General features: G+C 37.9%; 1 protein-coding gene across 2 annotated transcripts in view; it reads left to right on the forward strand.

Moving 5' to 3' along the window:
- SLX4IP (SLX4 interacting protein) overlaps positions 1-19,467 on the forward strand; it is a 77,440-nt gene extending 57,973 nt beyond the window's left edge. Inside the window, exons 6-9 of one of the 2 annotated variants that reach the window (XM_031047604.2) lie at positions 842-919; positions 3,502-3,590; positions 16,222-16,331; positions 17,801-19,467. In XM_031047604.2, the coding sequence (XP_030903464.2) occupies positions 842-919; positions 3,502-3,590; positions 16,222-16,331; positions 17,801-18,608 (1,085 nt within the window). In that variant the 3' untranslated portion in view covers positions 18,609-19,467. The remainder of the gene's footprint in view (positions 1-841; positions 920-3,501; positions 3,591-16,221; positions 16,332-17,800) is intronic. The other variant, XM_034061273.1, reaches the window with a different exon arrangement.
- Positions 19,468-20,461: the final 994 nt, after the last annotated feature.

Consider the following 20,461-nt stretch of genomic DNA (forward strand, 5'->3'; position numbering starts at 1 on the left):
ACATTCTTTTTAGTGAGGCATCCAGAAAGATTGTGGAGGAGGAGTCAGAGATGCTGACTTCTTTGAGTTTCAGTGGGAGTTAGGTTGCTAAATACCTTTATGAATTAAGTCCTAACTGATTTACTTAGGATCATTTGGGAATTTAAGTAGAACAAAAGTAAAACCTGATTTCCTTTAGCCGTAGCCTAATAGTCTCTTTGCTGTAATATAACCCTTTCTGATCTTTTCTTATGGTACACATATCGTTCTCAGGAACAGAAACTGAAGAAGCCTCTATGTTTCAGGTCTCTGCTGCATCAGCCAGGCTAGCTCTGTCTAGTTCTAGATACTGAGGAGTTTAAATGTATGCATCTCTCAATTCAGTGGAATTGTATATAATTAAGATATTTCATATTTTGGGGGGACTTTGTCTATCAGGTTTGAATATGTCACCATTCTCTAGAAGGCAGTTAGTAAATAATCATCTATAGTGTTCGTGTAGAATATGTATGAAAACCTCATAGTGAATAGGACTCTATTGGACTAGTGACCATGACATGAGTCTGTTAAGGAGATGGCTACACTGATCAATTAATTGATGATAATTTATTTCTGTGGTTGGATACCAGAACCTTGGTGGTTAGTAATGTTTTTAAGTGTTTCCCTTGTTTCAGATACTAATTTCTTGATACTTCAGGATGAGCAGTTTCTTTTAAAAATTATCTTTTAAACTTACATTGACTTTTGTATCCTTGAGCTGCTGCTTTCTCTCAATCCTCCCTTTGCAGATGTGCAACACTTTGAGACCAGAATGCCCAAGATGCCCTTACACTTATTATTATCCCTGTGTTTTATGTTGCAGCCAACAGTTTGCACATTACTGCCTACTTTATGAAGAGATGGGTTAATCTCCGTTGTGCTGTAGGGAAACGTTATCGTGGTAAGAAATCAGTTTCTTATAGTGCTACTTAGAATTCTGCATTTCTGAGAGAAAAAAGGAACATAACTAATACTTTGTCAGAATTTGGTCTTCTGAATCAAAATATGTTTCAGAGCTTGGTTTTGATTGGGCTTTTTTCAGGGGATGTTTCCTACAAAAAAAAAGAAGTTTTTTAACATATGATAGCTTTCTTTTTTTTTTTAAGCTTAATTTTAAATTTGTGTATGCCTTGCCCCAGGGTGATCAGCTAAGCCACACCAAATTCTGTAAGTATGAAGAGACTCAGCACTTTACTGAGTCTCTGCAGGGTGAATCAACCAGAGGTTGCAGTATGAATCACTTCATTATTGCTCGAGTGTCTTGTGACATCAACTGTACCATACAAGTGTATGCAAGAAAAGGCTTTCATTCACCTCAGTGCTATAAAACCTTTACACAGGTGATGTCATTGGACCAGGCCTTTCCTTCATGTTTTCTCAAGCCAGGATGCTCCTTAAGGAAGTGATATCCTGTCCCGCCACCAGCAATAAAAAGGACCTGTAACAATCACTGCCCTGTGTGCTGACCTTTTGATTAAAAAAAAGCAAAATAAATCAGGTGCCCTTAAAAATAATGAATACTTGAATAGATATTTTAAAAGAATTTCTGATTTATCTAGGTAGGAGCTCATTATATTCATAAATGTTCAAAACTCTCTTCAGTTGCCAACAAGTTGTTTTCTAAGTCCTATTGACTGAAGTGATTGGAATTTGGTTTTAAAGTATTTCCTCAAATTTCTTCTCCAAACCTGTGAATCAAATCTAATGCATGCCCAAAGACACTGCATTTTCTTAGCCAGCAAGTGAAATTGTTATAAAATGTAACAATAAAAATGCCAAACAGGAATGAGCTTGCCCTACAAGTGCTGCCAAAAAGGGACGCTCTGATGCTGCAATCAAAACTTTGCTTCCATATGAAGTTCCTAACAGGAAAAGAACTTTGTTGTGCTGGGTTTCACTCCCAGTACATAGAAAAATAAGCACTTATCCTATAAATAAATAAATTGGCACCAGTGTTTCCTTTCTGTAAGATAACACCTACTCCTTCACAAACAAAACCCAGATGTTGAGCCCAGTGGAAGAATCCTGCATACTTTAATTGGTGATGCTCACTCAGTATCTAAAGTAAACTTAACTTACCTATGGGGCTGTTAGTGGAATCACATGTAATAGGTTCAGTCCTTGCAACAGTTTCCAGCTTTTCTTTTGTAGCCCATTTGGAGGGTGTCCCTAGAATACTTGCAGTTTGAAAGCCATTGTACTAGACCTCTTCAGGTGGCTTTTCAGGTCTTGAGGATACAAGCAGAGATACAGTAGTCTTGGACACAGTTTTGCTAACAGAGTTGATATTCCTGAAAGGATTACGAAAGGCTCATGTTCATCATCGAGTTATAGTAGCTTAACAAGCTGTTGTGCCATACAGATGCATCTCAGGTCTCTGTGTAAGCTTTTTCAGTCAGTGGCAAATCTGTTTCAGCATCCCCATCTTTCATTGTAATGACTCAAGGAAAGTTACTGCTAGTACACACTCAGAAGGGTTTGTCAGATACTAATTGAGATAGGCTGTTGGTGGAGAAGCAGTACCTTGCAGAGAGGCAGGCACCTGTATGGATGACGTGATCATCACTGGCACATCAAGCCTATACTCAATTCATTGTGAGGAGGTATTCCATCAAAAAATTAGGTCAACCTTAGGTTTTTTTCTGTATGCCTCATCTCTTTCTTGTCCCAGAAAATAGGGTGTTATGGCTTGGTTTTGAAATACAACAAACTTCAAAAACTATTAGCTCTCTTTTTGTAAAATCAAACCAAGAGCCAACAGCAAAAAAAAGAGCTGAAAATATGAAGATATTAATCTGGAAATAATCTAAATTGTAAAATAAAATACCCAGCTATGCTCTCTTCATAGCATTGCTAGATACTGAATAAAGTTTTGTCTGGTCTGTTCTGAGAACCTTTCAATTTTCGATCCTTTGTAACTGGAACCTTTGTTGTGTTCAAAACAAACCATGTGATCTTGAGTAAAATCCATAATTCAGTAGCAGTTAACCAATTTGTTTAATGAGCTCAAAACTCACTGGAGTCAGAGTTTGAAGCACTTAGCCTTACACTGAGGTTTTATGCCAGATCCTGGCTGGATATGTTGTGCTGTAACCAAACATAATTTACAGCTTTTGTGATGAAACACTCATCAGAAGAGCACAAAAGAAATCACCGTTAAGTGCTTTGTCTGTTGGTTCTGTCTGGTGTATTTGTCCAGGGGTGCAGGTGGAGTAATTTGCAGCCATGACTGTCCTCTTGGGAACTAAACTTACTCTGACTTACTGATTTCTATATTTCATTTGTAATGGTTTAAAAAAACAAAAGGAGGGATGAGATGCTGAAGAGAATAGGTAAGAAACTACTAGAGTGCATAAAGTGGGTTAGTGTGCACTTTAAAACCTCAATTATTCTGTTCGCTAAAATAGGTATATGTTGATGTTATGTATGGTTTTGAATATAGCTATAACTTCTGTAATCTTCTTTTCAATTCTTTTTGTATAGACCTGCGTGTGTTTCCAGACAGATTTATAGTGTGTGTCACTAAACTTGACTTTGATCCAAGTGATTGGACATGTGACAATGATGTATTGGTATGTACAAATCTCTTCTATAACTTTTCTGGTTTATAGTAGTAAGATGAACTTTTATAGATAGATGTTGGTACTCATATATTTGTAACTGTCATCTTGGAACCAGAGAGTCACATTAGCAGTTAGGCTGAAGTATTCACAGGACATCCTGAAGTGAGCTTGAAGCAGATAAAAATGGGAATTTTTTGGAAGTTCAGCACTTTCTGAGCCAGATAAGGCTCAGAGAAAAAGACCATGTATTTAGAAAGCTAGGTATGGTTTTAGCTCCTTGATTTAAGACTCTGTTTTATCTTTGTATTTTGTTCTTGTGATTTTTTGCTTTCCAAAATTATAATGGGGCAGATTTTAATGATCAGGGGTCTATTACGTGTTCTCTTAGCACTTGTTCTGCAAAACAACTCAAACTGATTAAAGCTAGCCTGGCTGGGGAAGAAAAATCCCTAAACGTTTATTGAGAAAAAGGCACTGGTGTGTACTTAAATACCATAAATAATTCTACTTGAATATTTCATCCTGAAGGCTTGATCAAGGTCAAAGGCTTATGATTTTTATGCAGCAGTTAACTGTTGATTGTCTCAGGAGTGCTCACACTGACCCAGGTGGCCGGCTGTAGGGCAGGCAGTCTCTGCTGTGCTCACAGCAAGAGTCAGAATTACATGCTGAAGGCTATGTGTATTTTAATAGTTTATCTTAAATGTATTAAAATATATTTGACCCTTGAAAATAAAAGTTTTTCCTCTGCCCTTCAACTTAGTATTTTTTAATATCAAGCAGGGTGGTTTTATTTGTTATACTAAATGCAGATTTTATGATCTTGATTCCTAGATTAGTAAGTATCCTTAAATGTCAGAGGACCCAGCAAATGTTTTTTCTCTCTCAGAACATATCTATCTGCTTTAGAAGTACTTTGCCATTTTGGAAGTTATTACTCTCTCAGTATTGTCTTGAAAACTACTTAGATGCTTTAAGTAGAAAATCCTGCTTCTGCTTTTTGACTGAGAAATAATTATCTTATATTTTCTTGCCTAATATCTCTTATGAGATATCCGGTTTCCCCATTTGGTGGTTTTAATCTTTCCATCAAATAAAAGAGGTGATGTTTTCTTTAGCTTCTTTCACATGATGCTAAGACAGTAAAGAGAAGGTAAATGAAAAAGACAATGTTATAAACTTTAGCTTGGCTATTTCAAAAAATGAGCTTGATCTATGGGAACCCCCTGTTGTTTAAAAAGGGACTTTAAACACTCTTATGTTAAGAAAAAAATATTAGTGGGATTGTAACTTCAACAACAATGAAATCTTGGGAATTTGTTTTACTTACAAGTGCAATATGTGCGCATAGAACTGCTGGAACAGTTGGTATAGTAACTGGTAGGAGAAAATAAGATAAAGTTATCCCTGAGCCATCTTCTCTTATGTGAAGGATAAGGAGATGTGAATGGCCCCTCCACAAATGTTTTGGAGTATCTTTTTAATTCCTACTACTCCAACTTAGAGGGCTCACTTCGGACTGTTTTGTTGATCCAGTATTTCTACGGCACATTAGTACTGGATTTGTCATATACTCCAGTTGAGTACCTTGCCAAACTGGGGGAGTGTTTAATTGCTACTGAGAGGTCATTTCAAGTTTTTGGCGCTCCACAAGCAAAGGCTAAGGGCCTGCACTTTGCGTGTGGACTTTTCTCTGTGCAGTTTAGCAGTGAGTATGCTTGAACTCTAAACTAGACCACAAAAGACCACCCAGAAGACCTTTCTGTTGATATACTCCAGTGTATTCTGTCATGGGCTAAAAATGAGGCATATGTTTTGTTTTCCTCTGTATGTTGTTTGGGTTTGAATAATTTCTTAATGTTACATGCAAGCTCTTTTAAGCGTTTAATCAGCTCACACCCTTGGTTTTGAGGGCCTGTGTTTTATAAAAGTAGTTGACTATATGTGTTAATGGAGACTTAGCCAGTTTTCAGTGTTGCTGAATGTCACTGTGATTGACTTGGTCAAGACTTAACAATCTTTTTTCCCCCCTTTTTTTTAAGCTGCTTTTATGCTGGTTTATGGTTTGGGTCAAGCTTTCATTCCTGAGCTCTGTCAAGACGAGTCAGGCTCAATGCCATGCTTTCCCATTACTTGGAATCAGTTTTATGTCAGCCTGATACATATTTCTTTCACTCACTGAAACTCTCTTCCTTCACTTATCTTCAGCACTTTATTCTTTGCAGTTTCAGTGCCTTTTAGGCTGTTCTCTGTATCTCTGAAATAGACTCTGCTTAAACCAAGAGTTTCAAGGGATCTAACCAGATAGTAAATGAAATTCTTATGCCCTGCATCTTAGCAAAGGTCATAATGAGATTGCTTTTGAGATATTCACAAGCACAGCTCTTAGCATCAATTGCTGAAACAATTTGAAGCCTTGTGTGATGCATCTTGTAAGACCACAGAAAAGGTAAGATTAGGCAGGCTGTCAAACTAGCATTAAGCATGAACTAATAAATTCTAGGGAGTAGAGCTGAAATAAAATAGAAGAAAATATCAATTTGTAGTTTTCTACTTTCTAGAATCTATTTAGAAATAGATTAGGTTGTTTCTATGGTCATATCTAAAAATTGGGTTGTAATAATATTCCTGCAGGCAGTAATTTTGAAGGAAGGGAAATCTCCCTTAAAAAAAACAATACAGCAGTGTATTGAAAATACATAGGCAAATTGTAAGTCTCAAGGAAAAGATGGAAGAATAGCCTGGCTGATTAATGACAAGTTTGAACATAAACCCATTGTTTCCTGTTTTGCCAAGCTCTGTTTGTAATCTTGAATAGTTTTATCTTGAAAAAGAAGACCGTTTTGGGAACATGGCAAAAGAGGAAACCCAGGGAAATATATAAGAGCTCTGGAGAGATTAGTCATCTTTGTCAATGACGACATTTTCTTGAAGATCATTATGTAAAGAGCTAAAATGGAAAATTGGAAATGGGTTATCTGAAGAAACAGTGGAAATGGAAATGGGTGGAAGGCTTATTGGAGGCTTGTGAGCATTTGAAAATGTGCTAACAATGGAGTATTCATTGATAACCACATCGCTTTATGCAGGAATTTATGAGAGGAAGCAGTTGTAGGGAAAGCACGAAGGAGGTTAAGCTAATGATGGTATTAAAGTGAAAATTTGAAATTACTGTTCATGTGAGATCAGGAAAAAGAGTGGGGAGTAGGAGCTCCTGTCTTGATTAAAAAGATCTCAGGGTTTCCACTGAGCCTTGCTATTATGCAAAATACTATACAAAAAATAAAGATTATTTTCCAAACAGAATGTTATTCTTAAAAAAGCAACCAAACAAAAAACCCCACATAGTTGCACAAGGAAAAAAGTGCTAGCATTATGCCCAGTGCTGTTTAAATCCCCAACAGAGAAATAAAAGCAGACTATTTCATCTTCGTAAGTGTCTGACTTCATAATCTGTGTCATTGTAGCATACTTCAATACATTAGAGAATTCTCTTCCCTAAAACTTCTAAGAGCATAAATGGCATGATTTGATTGGATTTTGCTTATGCTGGGAAGAGTTTTTGTTTTTTTGATTGAAACATATATTTAGCTGTAATTAAGAAGAGACTTTAACATTAGAGTATGTGCTGCTGGAATAGTGTCTGTCTGAGAAGGCAGAATGAAAGCTTTTTTCGGTTAGCAGCAATTTGTAAAGATTAGTAGAAGACTTTATGTGGAACTTAGTTATCTGAAATACTTTAAAGACTATTTTATTGTTAAGTAATATCAGATTGGGTAGGGGAAGAAGGAAATGCTGGGAAATACAATTGCACAATTCACACTATGTAAGTGCTAATCTTGGCATGGAACTCTCTGTGTGTATATACATATATAATAACACAGTTAAACTGCTGTAATGGTAGGCTACTACTGAAAAGGTCAGTCTGCATCCCCTCTAGTTCCAGCTACATATTCCTTTCCTTTCTAGTTACAATGGGCCAAGTGATTCTTCAGTGAAGAATGAATTAGTTCATTGACTTGATCCAGCAGAAAACCATTTATTTGTGAGGTTTCTCTGTTTTTCACTGGAGGATTAGTTTTCCGGCATGTCAGTTCACTGAACCAACTCATCCTGTACCCGCACAGTTGCCAAGTGTGACACAAAAAATGTTGCAGGAGCACATAGCCAGGACTTGAATGAAGAGAGCAGGAGCCACCCCTTTAGTTAGCAGCTGATAGTTACCCTGGTTTGGAAGTCACATCCAAAACACACATTAATGTTAACATTTGTTGTAGTTCTTGTCCTGCTGATGGTTTTGTTTTCACGATCCTTCTAAATTTCATTTAATCATGTGTTCATGTGTTTTCAGATAATTCATGCTTAATTCTTCTCCATCTTTATAGGAAGCTTAGCTAAAGAAGACAATATTAAGCTGTAGTTTGTTAACTCTAAGAACAGGGTTCACTGCTTCCTGGAAAAGAGGTAGTTGGGAGCTCTATTTAAATACCACATAGTGAAACAGGTAAAGAACTGCTTTTCTCTTTGGTGAGTTTTCACTTTTGACATGCTTCTGTCATGTTTTTCCATTCATCTTTCATGTTTCTGGTCAAGCTGTTGCAAGACTCATGATGCTGAAACATGCAGGCCCTCCTGCCTTCTCTTACCCAAGCATTCTTGTGTCTGTCAGTGCTGGCATGTGTGGGGAGCTGGGTTAATTCCTTGACCCCTCTGAAAACAAGGTGAGGTTTTTTGTTGTTTGGGGTTACTTTGTTGTTTTTCATGGTTAGCTTTCAGGTGGATCACTTTGGTCAGGCTCTCACTGTGCGGCTGCTAGTGTTGCTACAGAGGCTTGGTAGGACTATGTGTTGGGTAAGGCTGAGACTTCCCTTTCAATGTTAGGCTAGCTTTCGATTAGGTTGAATCATGAGCCTGCACTCGCTGAGAAACTACATCACAAATTAATGATACTAACATCTTTGACTTGGTCATAAAGAAGAAAGCTATGGCAGTTTTACAGTATTGCCTCTTGTCCCAGCTGTCTGCCTCTTCTCCTTGGAGATTACCCCTCCTATAGCAGTTTGCCAAAAGGGCTGCGTGCCTGCATCTCATCTTGCTGCATATCAGAGTCTTGTGGATTCATGCAAACCAAACTTCCCTGGGTTTTAAGCTGGTGCATTGAATTGCAGGTGGGAGCAGCTGGGGTGTGTGTGTGCTCCCTTCTGCCAACAGCAGTGGGGGTAGGAACCTCCCGCGAAAGGAGAGGGAGGATACCTGAGAGCAGTAATGCTGTGAATTGCCTCAGTGAAATTTGTCTGAACTTGCCTTAGTTTCTTCTTATAGCCTGCAAACTGACTGATTTATTTTCTGCATGGCAAAAGTCTAATAGCTGTCTGCTGTTTGTTACATTAATGATCCCGAGAGGTGGACAAATGATGAAATGAAATCTGACATAATTACCTCAATTAGTCAAGACTGAAGAAAGCTATGGAGAATTTCAGAGAAACCTCACAGAGCTGGGTATAGTGGCATTAGGACTGTAAATGAAAATAATCTGTTGAGAAATGCACAGTATTTTTACTGAAAAGAGCAATTCCAGTGCTCATGCACAGCACTGAGTGCATTAACTGTGTGCTCTCTGGGAAAAGGCCAAGATATTGCTATGAGTGCTTTGAGAAATCTGTGCTCCATAGCATTGTTTATCTGAAAAGCAGACAGAATATTAGAGTATATAGAGAATGAAATTTAAAGTAATACCTAAATTGTCTTAGCCAGTAAGTAAGTTGAATACCTCTTCAATAGAAGATTATATACCTTTCATTGTGCAAAATCTAGATGAAGGATAGCAGAAATACAGAAAGTCCTGGAACTGCACTATAAATGATTAAGCACGTAAAATTATTTCCATATGAAGCAATCTTCAAAAAGTAAGGACAAATTGGGTAGTCTTTTACTGATTTTGGTAGTTGCTTCTTATAGGAGTGCTTCAGTTGATTTAAATGTAACTACTTAGCAGCATTCACAAGATCTCATTTGTCAAAGGCTTGTGGTAATTTAAGATATTATCATCTGTCATCATCCTTTCACCTCCTTATTTTCTTCTCTCTCACTCTCTTGCTGTCACATTTTATGCTGGTGGTTAATGCGGATGTGAGCTGAGATTCCAGACTTTGCACTGAATGATGTTCTTACTGCAGACTCTGAGAGGACGAGCACTTCCAGCAAAGAGGCATGGTAGAAAGCTGGCAGCAATAATGGTTTGCCCTGCAGCAAGCTAAAGGTTTGATTTAGCTGCTGTGCATCTGTGAGATTTTGATGACTCTGGGACCTAAAACATATCCATTGCTTCATTTTTTGATTAATAATTCTCTATGTTCGTGTTGGGAAAGAGTATTTGAGGGATGTTTTTAATTGCTTGAAAGAGCAATCTCTACTTTAACCTACTACAGAAATCTGTTACAACTAATAGGAATTTCATAACTTGACTGGACAGTAAGCTGAAATATGGGATGATAAAGTTCACCAGAAGAATTTCTGAACAATTTGTCATGATCTGAAATTATTTGGAGGGACAGATCCCCAGTGTGAGCCCAAAAATGTTGGGGATTTTTAGGGTGGTGGTGTTTGGTTTGGAAACAAAGCTAAAACATTGACTAAATTGTTGAACAGTGATTGTCTCCTGGGCTGTGCTGTTCTGCCTATTTTATGTATTTTGCTTCCGTATACCCAACATGATCAAGAGTATTAGTTATTCTTTCCAAGATCTCCTACAGATGTGAAACACTACTGTGATTGTATAAAGAGAACAGTTGGTTTTAAAATTGATGTGCTCTTTTTTCACATTTCTCTGTAACAGTTGAATTTTAAGTATATGAATCATGTTGGTTGTATGCATTATGTACTCTAAGTAGTATTCTGGTATGTTGTATAATCCATCTGGAAGGATAAATACAAATTGTATTCCACTGTTACTGATAGGTATTTTGATATCTCTGCTGGTTGGCTCTGATACCCTTTAGATTTGGTAGGTAGATAGAGAATCCTCATGTCAGACTGTTAAGAGCTGTAGTACAGGGTACAGGAGTGCCTTGTTTTTTTGGCTACTTGGGACAACCAAGTAGTAGATTCCTTCCTTCATTGTTTGTAAGTCAGATAAAGGGATTGAGCTCCACATAAAATTGCTATGTTCTTATTTTATAAAGTAGTCTTTTAAACTATGACACATGAGTATCTCACATGTCCTCTTTTATAACTGCTAGAAATGGAACCTTAAAATTGATGGAAAAGGCTAGACCTTGTTTTTCTTAAAAACCTAAAGATTCATCATTAATATGCTTTACGTTTTTCTTCAGTGTCATTGAGAGAAGTCATTTTGGTTGCAAAGCTATTGCTTCTGCTTCTGTTTCTTATCAGTGGACACTTTCTCTGAAGATAGAATCTGAGTCTTGTAGGATCAGCATATAAAATCAGAATGATTAATAGCTTAATTACTTAACATTAATTTTAAGGCTTTTTGCCTTCAAGCACATACACAGAGCATGTATCACGTGCTTCTCAGTATGTAAATAGTAATTTGTTTCAGAAGCACCTTCTGTGGCTATAGAAAGTGTTATGGATGTTCTTGCTATCTGTGTTTCAGATGTGTATCAATATTTACAATGGTCTTCCTGAAACTTTAGTTTTTCTGTGCAGTACCACAGTTTGTTTGGTTTATGCCATTTACAGCTTATTTTCCCATTTTCTGTCCTCTATCAAGTGTTCAAATGCAGGCAAACCCAGAAAACTTGAATTTCCCAATTAAATTCCAAACAAAACACTTCTAAAGCAAGCATTTTCTTCATGGAAGTCAGATGCTTTAAGCTAATTTGATGATGCTTGAGGGACCTTTGGAATGTTTGGAATTGCCAAGACTTACGTATTGAGTGAGAAACCCGGGTTCACACCTCGTAGTTTGAGAAAGGAGAAAGTGGAATGTGTATTTCAGAGGCTTGAACAGATTGGGCCAGCTCTTGGACTAAATAGTACACATCATAGAGACTCTTGACAAGCAAAAACTTAATAGTTAAGATCCATGGTGTTAAATCAAAATGAATTTTGGTACTAGATAATGAAGATCCAGGAGATTTTCCTTTCTGTGCTAGGCCATGGGTAGGTTGTACAGTTTTGCCCCATGCCAGAAATATGCATTTTTCTCTGGTTATTTCGTAAATTTCAGTCTTGAAAAGAAAGGTATTTTTAAACAACCAGCATTTCTTGAAATTACCTATTTCAAATGAAAAATCAGTACTCCCATGTGTAACATGGAATGATCCTTAATGCTTTTTACTGGAACTTACTGATATACAGAGCAAAACAGTCCACTTTAAACTGTAGAGCAATATTCTGCAAGTCCAATCAAAGAACTGTGTTTCAGAGTGAGAATAGTATCCAGTATTTTTGTTCTTGGAAAACATCTATGAAGGTTTTATGATGTGGTAGCAGTTCATAAGTAGAATTGCTAGGACAGATGCATCACTACACTGGAAACACAGAAAAATTTGCATCATGAAGCTTTTCCTTCATGTGGGATGGGAGAGGGCAGAAGACTAAACCCAAAGTCCTGCCTCTGTCAATTTTGTATCAGTTGGATTTATGGTATCTGATTTGTCCTTCCCTGCCAAGCTCACTTGCTTTAGGAGCTGTTTTCTGTTTATCAGATTGGAAAGAGTCCTGTCTGACCTCTCTGATCTGCCAGTCATCTCTTAGAGCTATTCTGAAACCTAAAGACTATCTTAGATGGGAGAGCTCATGGTACTGCTCAGTGACGTTAAAAGAAACCATGCAATTATAAGCTTACATAAAGTTCCTCTAAATAAGTGTTTCTCTCTGATTCATTGTGCTAATTTTATTCACTTGTGTGTGCTGAGATAATAATTTATTTCTTTGCTTTGTCTACAGTATTATATTCAGAGTTCCCTCCCACATGCCACTCCAACACTATATTTGATTTATTGGACCCACTGATGTTTCCTATTAAGTGTTTTTGATGAGCAAGTTGGGCCACATTGGTAAATGCAATTCAGAAACAATGTGTGTTTTATTGTGTTTTGTTGGGTTTTTTTGTGTTAACCAGACACGAGATTTAATTATCCCTTAGTGTTACTTTATTGGTACAGAAGCATGTGCAACTGTTACCCTGAGAAGAGCAAGAGACAGCTAGAAAGTGTGGAATTTAATGGAAGGTGTTAAAGGTGGCAGCATTAGTCACTTTGGAAAGTTTTCTTTCAACCCAGCATCCCAAACATCAGACTGAAAAAGACATTGAAACCAATATCTCATGAGTATTAGTGTAAAGCCAACTCCTTCCCTCTCCTCACCATTCTATGATCCTTCATGATAAGGAGTTGTAAGGATTCTTCCCAATTGCCACATCCATGAGTAATTCTTTTCCAGATATTTAATGCTGTATTGCTGAATTCAGCTGTCTTGGAGAGAGCTGCAGATGGCAGTCACTGCTTTTAATGTTTTGAGGGTTTCTTCTTCATTTTGAATGAGGTAGTAAATTGAGTAAGATCGTAAAAGATTAAAGTTTTTCTCTAGGTCGTAATAAAGGTTTTTACTTTTCTCCCAGACAACTCTTTGGATAAGTACTAAGGATCTTAAAAGCAGGTTTTGAGAGGCCAGTGTTATGAGCAGGTAGAGCAGTCAGATTTTGTAACAAGCTCAGTTTCTGGAGACGCTTCTTTGCTGAGTTTGTGTGACAAAAAGGAGTGAGCTTACCCTAGGATTTTAAGAGCACATATTTCTAATAGAACTTGGCAGTTCAAGGGCTAAAGAAGCATTTTAATCTTTTGTGCCCACCCAGTCTCTATACAAATGTAAATATGTCTGTCTTTAACAATTTGCCAAGAAATGTGGTTTTAATTTGTTAGCAGCGATCCCACCTCCCCGCAGCTCTTTCAGAGTCAAGTCACAAGCCTGGCGGGGCTTTGACGTTTTTCTCTGTCATGGTGTCATTGTTTATGTGATGTCTGCTTCTGCTGTCCTCCTTTTTATGCCTGGAATATTTTTCTTTAATTATTTCACTGCCTAAAAGGAATTTGGGATTACTAGACAGGATGAGAGCAGATTAGCTTTTTTTCTTTCTTTGACAAGTCCCAAAGTTCCCATAGGAAATAAATAGTATTCCCAAAACAGGCAGTGTTGTTTTATTTTTTTTAATTAACTAAAATTATTAAGTCTAATAAAGAAAATAAAGGAAGTATCACCAATAATGGCTGAGTGTCTTAGTAGTATATGGGGTGCCCATTGTTGTTATTTATGACTCTCTCTGCCTTCTATTGTGGACTTATTCCAGCCTTAGGGAGTTTACATCACTCCTAATAGCAAAAGGCTCTCTGGTTCCCACAGAGTCTTTCAAAGACTGACTCATATGCCTTATGTTAATTGTTCAGCTCTCAAAATACAGCACTTACAGGGTGTGGTTCCGAGGGGAAAATCTACTGTACTTAGAGGGCATGTTCAGAAGTGTTTCACATATAAATCATTTTGATTTTTAATTTTTTTAATGCCTTAACCCTTTTCTGTCACTGCTTTATGTGATAAGTTACTTGAAACCAAAATAAAAGGTTGATGATGGCGTAGTGAGGGAATGTGTTACCCTACAACTCTGGACCATTAACTCCAGTCTGACTCAACTCACAAGTGACAGAGCTTCGTCATCTTTGCCTCTCTCCAGGGTCTGTCCTTGACACCCTGCTGTGATGGTACACTCCAGGCAACAGTCATAATCAGATGCAAGTCAGAACTGAGGTTTCTTCTTTATCTGCAGTAGTGAGTACTTGTGGACAGGAACTGTCCCCAGCCCTCTGGATTCTGTACATCACATTGCTTACCACATATACCAGAGTTGCTTTAATGGAGTGGCAATCCTATCTTGATGCACTGTGTGGAGACTTGAAGAAGATTGAATAGAATTATCCTTACAGTTACCATAAAGCAGAAACTCAAATGCTTCTCCTGTTCTCTGGCTAAGTAAGAGTGCTCTCCAGCTGCTTTGCAGCAGAGGGATTGTGCAAGATCCTTCAGGCTGAGTTGTGCGAATGTTACTGGAAATTCAAATAGTTTCTATACTTGTTACGGTTAAGAGTGTCTTCTCTGAAAATTGGCAGAGCTCTCAAGTACTTAATGATGCTCCCTTCTTGAATAGTTTACAAAATATGATGAAAACGTGTTTAGTCAAATTAGGGGAGCCCATACCTCTAACTAGAATAGAAGCAGCAATTAATCCCTCAGAATAAACTAGTTAGGCTTGATTTCTGAGGTTGAAATCACACTGCATGTATGTCCCATGTGTTTTCTGCCTGCTGTAAATGCACGTTGCACCATTAGTGGACAGAACTTGCATCTATCAGTATACACAAAGAAGTTTGCATAATTTGCCTCTGAAAGGATGGCTCAGAACAGCTGTAAAGTCTTTCTGAAACTGTCAAAATAGCTTGATTTCATTGCCTGACTACCCTTTTTCTGCTTAGAAAACAGGAAGTTGTTTTGACTGGCTTAGTCTTCTGGAAAGAGCAGTGAGGTTTATCCCCTCTCCTTTTAAACAGAAATACAGACACAAATGGGCAGGGCTTCAGTGCCTTTAAGTGACAGGTTTAGAGCTGTGTCAGGCAGTGGTCGTGTACATGCTTTGGTCTTGCGCCTCCGCAGTCTTTCTCTACTTCCTTCGCTTCTTTTGTGCCATCTGGTTCATGTGCCAGCTTCACAGTGTGGAGCAAGGGTATAAATAAGCACTGCCTCCATTTGATGAGCTCCAGTCAGAAGTTGCATCATGCAGGCTGATGGAGAAAAGCGATATCAAGAAAAGGAGATGCACAAAGCCCCTTCTCTAATGTTGCCACATTTTTTCTCTCCATAGCCTCTGAAGTAGTACTTTTTTTTGAGTATATAGTTTTTAATAGTGAAGTCAGAAACTGGCCCTGCTCTGACTGAGATTGTTTCATCGTGAAAGGAAACGCTCACAGCTTGAAGAAAAAGAGCATTTTCCTTCCCTCCCTCTTGCCCCGATCTCATATTATATAAAACCATGGTGCTGCTGTTAGCTGAGACCAGAAAGAATTCCCTTGTTGTCCTGTAGTAGCCAACCACTCCAAGCTGTGAGCGTTTGAAAGTTAGTATTAAAAGTTTTAACCCTTGCCTCCTGAAATGTGTAAATAAACTCCGTCTATGTTTTGTAAGTATGGAAAATCATGGGAATTCTTCTGAGAATAAGTGTATGACCACTGCGCCAGTCAGTCTCTTCAGAAAAAAAGCTGACAAACATGCTCCTGTCTGCAAGAGAGATTCCTGGCATTTGTCACAGTTTGAGCCACAAAGATGTCAAATATTTGCCAACAGTTTCCTCAGAGGGTTTGGAAAGCTACATCCTTTACATTACAGTCTTGTTTGTTTGCGGGATAATTTAGCATATGAAATACGTTTGTTGGGAGTCTGACAGGGGAGGGAACTTTTCCTAGACGCCCCAATATTAAAAGATGAAAAATAATTCTCTTTCTCTTAGACTGCTCAGATCAAAATAATAAAGAACATCTGTAAGTCTTAGTATTAGAAATGGAGCTTTATGTTGAATAATCATAGCTTGGTGTGTCATGTTTTAAACCTGTGTTTTCTTTTGGAGCAGAAAGAAGAACTTTCCAATAGGACGTCTGAATATTTTACTGAATCTGCTGAGAACAAGAAGGTGGAGATTAGTCTGAATGAACAAATAAAGCAAGGCATCTTGAAAGAAATGTATGTCACTCTTCTTTTAAGGTGTTAAATTTATAGTCTGGTGAAATCTGGATAAATAGGATCTAGCCCATGTAATAAAATTTCAGATAATACGATCTCCTTTACAAAATATTATTTCAGATTACTAGCAGACTACTTACTCCAGTGTGGATGAGCACATAAAATGATCATTGTTGTTTTGTATGGCATGAAAAAAGCTATTACAACCCACGTAGATATCTCACATAGTGCTAGGCAGAATCAAAACAGGGTGTTTTTTTCCTTGAATGAAGCCCTGAGCCAAAATAAATATGTGATGTTTGAATCTGATGGAAAACACTGCAGATACACTTTTTTGCTCATTGTGAGAGTCTGCACTGTACCATGATACTAGTCTGGATCTTTGCTCACAGTTAAAGGGTGTCCCTGGTGTAGTGGATGGGGAGGGTTAATTGATCAGCTGAACATTACACTGGTCCTCTGCTGTACCAGGATGCTGTTTTTGTGCAAGTTGCCAGTAGCCCCAAATCAACTACAGAATCAGGGATTTGCTGTGAACCCTGGTAGCTTTTCTTTTTACCCATGTTGTCTCATCTGTGTTGTCTTTAGAAATGAGATTAGATTTGGAGATATGCCAGCTCTGCCTGGTTCACAAGAGCCCTCTTTCTGAAGAGTTAGATATGCTGTTCAGCATCAGAGCAGCAGAGAGTGGGATAGCAGCCTGGGATAATCTGCAGTAATACCTGTAGACTGAAAATACAGCTTCAGGACTTGTGTATAAAATTAATCTTACAGCCTATGTGAAATGTAGATACACAGGTAACACGCTGCTGAGGAGTGTTTATGTGCTCACACTCCATCAGGTCCCTTGTAATCCCATTTTCCTATATAATTCCTTTTAGAATATCATCTACTTGCATTACCTAAGTCCTTGCAGATGAATGGGCTTGATACTAGATGAGTAGTGGTTAACTTTAAAGTAATGCTTTGAAATAGCCTGGGAAAAATTCCGGAGGAGCATTCTAAAATAGGGATTAGAAACTCTCACAGAGAGAGGCACATGCTGCCTCTCCCTGCCTGCCCCCCTGTATTCTTTAGATACACATTATGCATCTGAATATATGGGAATGGTTTGAAATCATTCAGGCACTTATGAAATGCTATTTTATCTAGCCAGTTTGGGAAGGAATTCAATATACTTATGCTGTGTTGACCTTTAACATCTGTAATGAATCTAGTTCTGCCTCTTGGAATAGAATGCGAACTCCTTCATATCTTAGTCATTGATAAATAGGATTCCCCTAGTGCAGTGGAAAATCAGATGGATAACACTTGATATTATCCACACTAGACAAACATTACTGCTTGTCAAGGTGATATACAGGAGATTTTTCCATATTTGGAAAGAGGATTGGCCTAGCGGTGCTTCAGAGGCTGTAAGAAGGGAAGACTGAAAATTAATTTAAGAACAAAATTCCTTTTTATTGCAGTGTGAAAAGGACGAAACTAAAGAAAAGTAACACAAGCAAACCTCAGATCAGCAAGGACTCCAAGAAGGTGTCCCTTGGCTCAGTGGACTCGCAGACAGGGAACAGAGAGAACGACCTTCAGACTTCTCTCAGCCCTCAATCTGAAGTGACGTGCAGGAGGAGTCCAGGACTGCTAAAGGACTGCACAAATACAATTGAGAGCAACTTGGAGCTTCCTGTTTTAGAGCTGGAAAATAATCAGAGACAGCCAGATGGTGTTAGCAGCCAGCAAAAACCTCGCTCTGTGGAATGGTTGAAGTCAAGTCTTCTGAGTGAGAACTCTCCTTGTAGCTCTGAATCAGCACTGCTAGGTCCAAAGCGAAGTCAAAAAGTGACCAAAACACAGGCTCAACAAAAGACCTGTGCTCCAGAAGAAAAGGTAGAGCATTTTGAAAACTTATCCTCTGAAGGGACTCTTTTAATTCCTAGCAATACAGAGATGAGTAAGTGTGATGATGGTTGTTTAGGTCCATTCTTGGAGGAGGAGACCCCACTTAATTCTGGGTTGTTTTCTAAGCAAGATATGACAAAGGCTACATCTGATGAGGAGTCACTAAAGAAAAACCTCTCCCAGCCTCTTTCTGTGAGGAACAGTATAGCACAGACAAGCCAAAATGAGCCAAGCACAACCCCTGAAGATGTGATGCCACCATCATGTATAGAGCTGCAGCCTGTGCCTTCAGAGAAACTTAGCCAGAAAAGGAAAAAAGAAGTTGAAAATGGTCTCAGGAAGTTAAAACTCCGACGGCTTAAAAGGTCTAAAGTCTGAAATACTACCTTGACAACGTGGGTGGACAGCCAAACTTGTGTTTGGAAAGGATATGCAAAAAGTAGGAAGCAATTCAAAACAAAAATAATCAAAATACACAGTAAAAATGAGATAAAACTGTTAAAGTAAATTTAAGTAACTGAATATCTTAGTCATAATTCTAATGAAGGTAATTCTTCAGGGATTAGACATTAATATTGTACGAACGAGGGTAGTATTTATAGAAAGAAAAATCTCTTTCACAGTAATATTTACCAAGCAAAATTTTAGATGTATGTTTCAGTACTGTTAAAAAGTCGTATCAGCTGATGACAGCCAAAGCTAAACCCACTTCTGTGATCTCTTAGCAGCTGCAGTGATTCAGTGTTTTGCTTCTTTCAGGACACTGTTTTAGTAAAAATTAATTCTTCCTTTCTCTCTGCATTAGGTTGTGGTTTATTCACATGATCTTTACAAGTAAGACAAACTGAGCTCATTTCAGATAAAACTTGTAACCAGGATTTAATGTTGCTGGTAATTTTCTGTTGTTAATTAACTGCAGTTTCTGCTTGTGCAGTTTTGATGTGAACGTTTATTCCTAGCCCAGCCTGTGGAGACAAGTGATGGTGCATTCAGCCTTTGGAGAAATGAACATTGTTTTATATCTGCAGTCACCTGGATGTGCAGACCTTGCTGTTGGGAAGAGATCTTTATATGAGAACAGATTTACTTGTTATTTTAAGATAGAGGTAATTTTTAATTGCACAGTGCAATTCATACTGCTTTTGTAACATGTGAATTACCTAAGGAAATGTAACTTTTTATTTCATGCTTATCTTTTTATATGCTTAGAATAAAATTATAAGCAGTTTTCTTCAAATCATTGTGACCACAGATACTTTATGTGAAGCAATTTTGAACAATCCTACTGACATATCCTCATTTAGTTTCAGAAGGATATTCACATCCACAGGCATTCAAGTTGATACTGCAATGCATGTCCTTAAGAGAGTTAGCAGCTTGGCAGTTGACAGCAAGACACTGCTAATGGAACAGCATCTCTCTGCTGTAAATACTTTCTTCTTTTGCTGTAAGTGAAAAAAGGTTCTGCATACCTTCCAAAAGACATTTTCTTTTTTATTTCAGCCTGTTTGCATGATTTGTCTCACAGGGCTTTGCAGTCAGCTTGCTCCTGCTTACTAGTCTTCAGGCTCTGCAGAAAGGGCTTTCTTAGTAACAGCAAAACCAAGGCTGCAAATGAACCTGAGTTTGGAGGAAGTATAGTCTGAGGTATGTTTACTGTCATCTCTTCCAGGGGCTTCAGATCCTGGGCCAGGAAGAGAGTAAAAAGCACCTTTTTGATGGACTTAAAATTTTGAGATATAAGGACATTTAATTAAGAATTCAGAAAAATAAGAGTAAGCTTAACCATTCTATGATTCTGTTTAAAATAGAATAACTTGATTCTCATCTTTGCATACACTAATAAAGTCTTAGCATAGATTTTTCTGGGGGCCTTCTTTAAGTTCTTACAGTAAAGTAACTGATAAAAACTGCTACAAGCACATATTCCAGACTGCAATTTTAAATTACCATTACTTCTTTGCTTTTACTTGGATACTCTTGGTTGTAACAGATACCTACAGGAGAGGTTTCAATGATTATGCAGTAACAGACACAAGTTGAGTTTGTAAAATCACTTCAGTTACTTCTTTTTATTTTGTTGTGGTTAAGAAGACCTTACGCTTGATTTTGCAAGCTGATGAATGCACTGATTGTATCTGTGAACACTGTAGATGGTCTTGAGCAAGTACACCCCAAATTATTGCAAAGAGTTTGGGATTCTGATGCTTCCTTTCTTCTTCCTCTCCTCC

The sequence above is a fragment of the Melopsittacus undulatus genome, chromosome 3 (genome assembly GCF_012275295.1).
Source record: "Melopsittacus undulatus isolate bMelUnd1 chromosome 3, bMelUnd1.mat.Z, whole genome shotgun sequence".
Taxonomy (NCBI): Eukaryota; Metazoa; Chordata; class Aves; order Psittaciformes; family Psittaculidae; genus Melopsittacus; species Melopsittacus undulatus.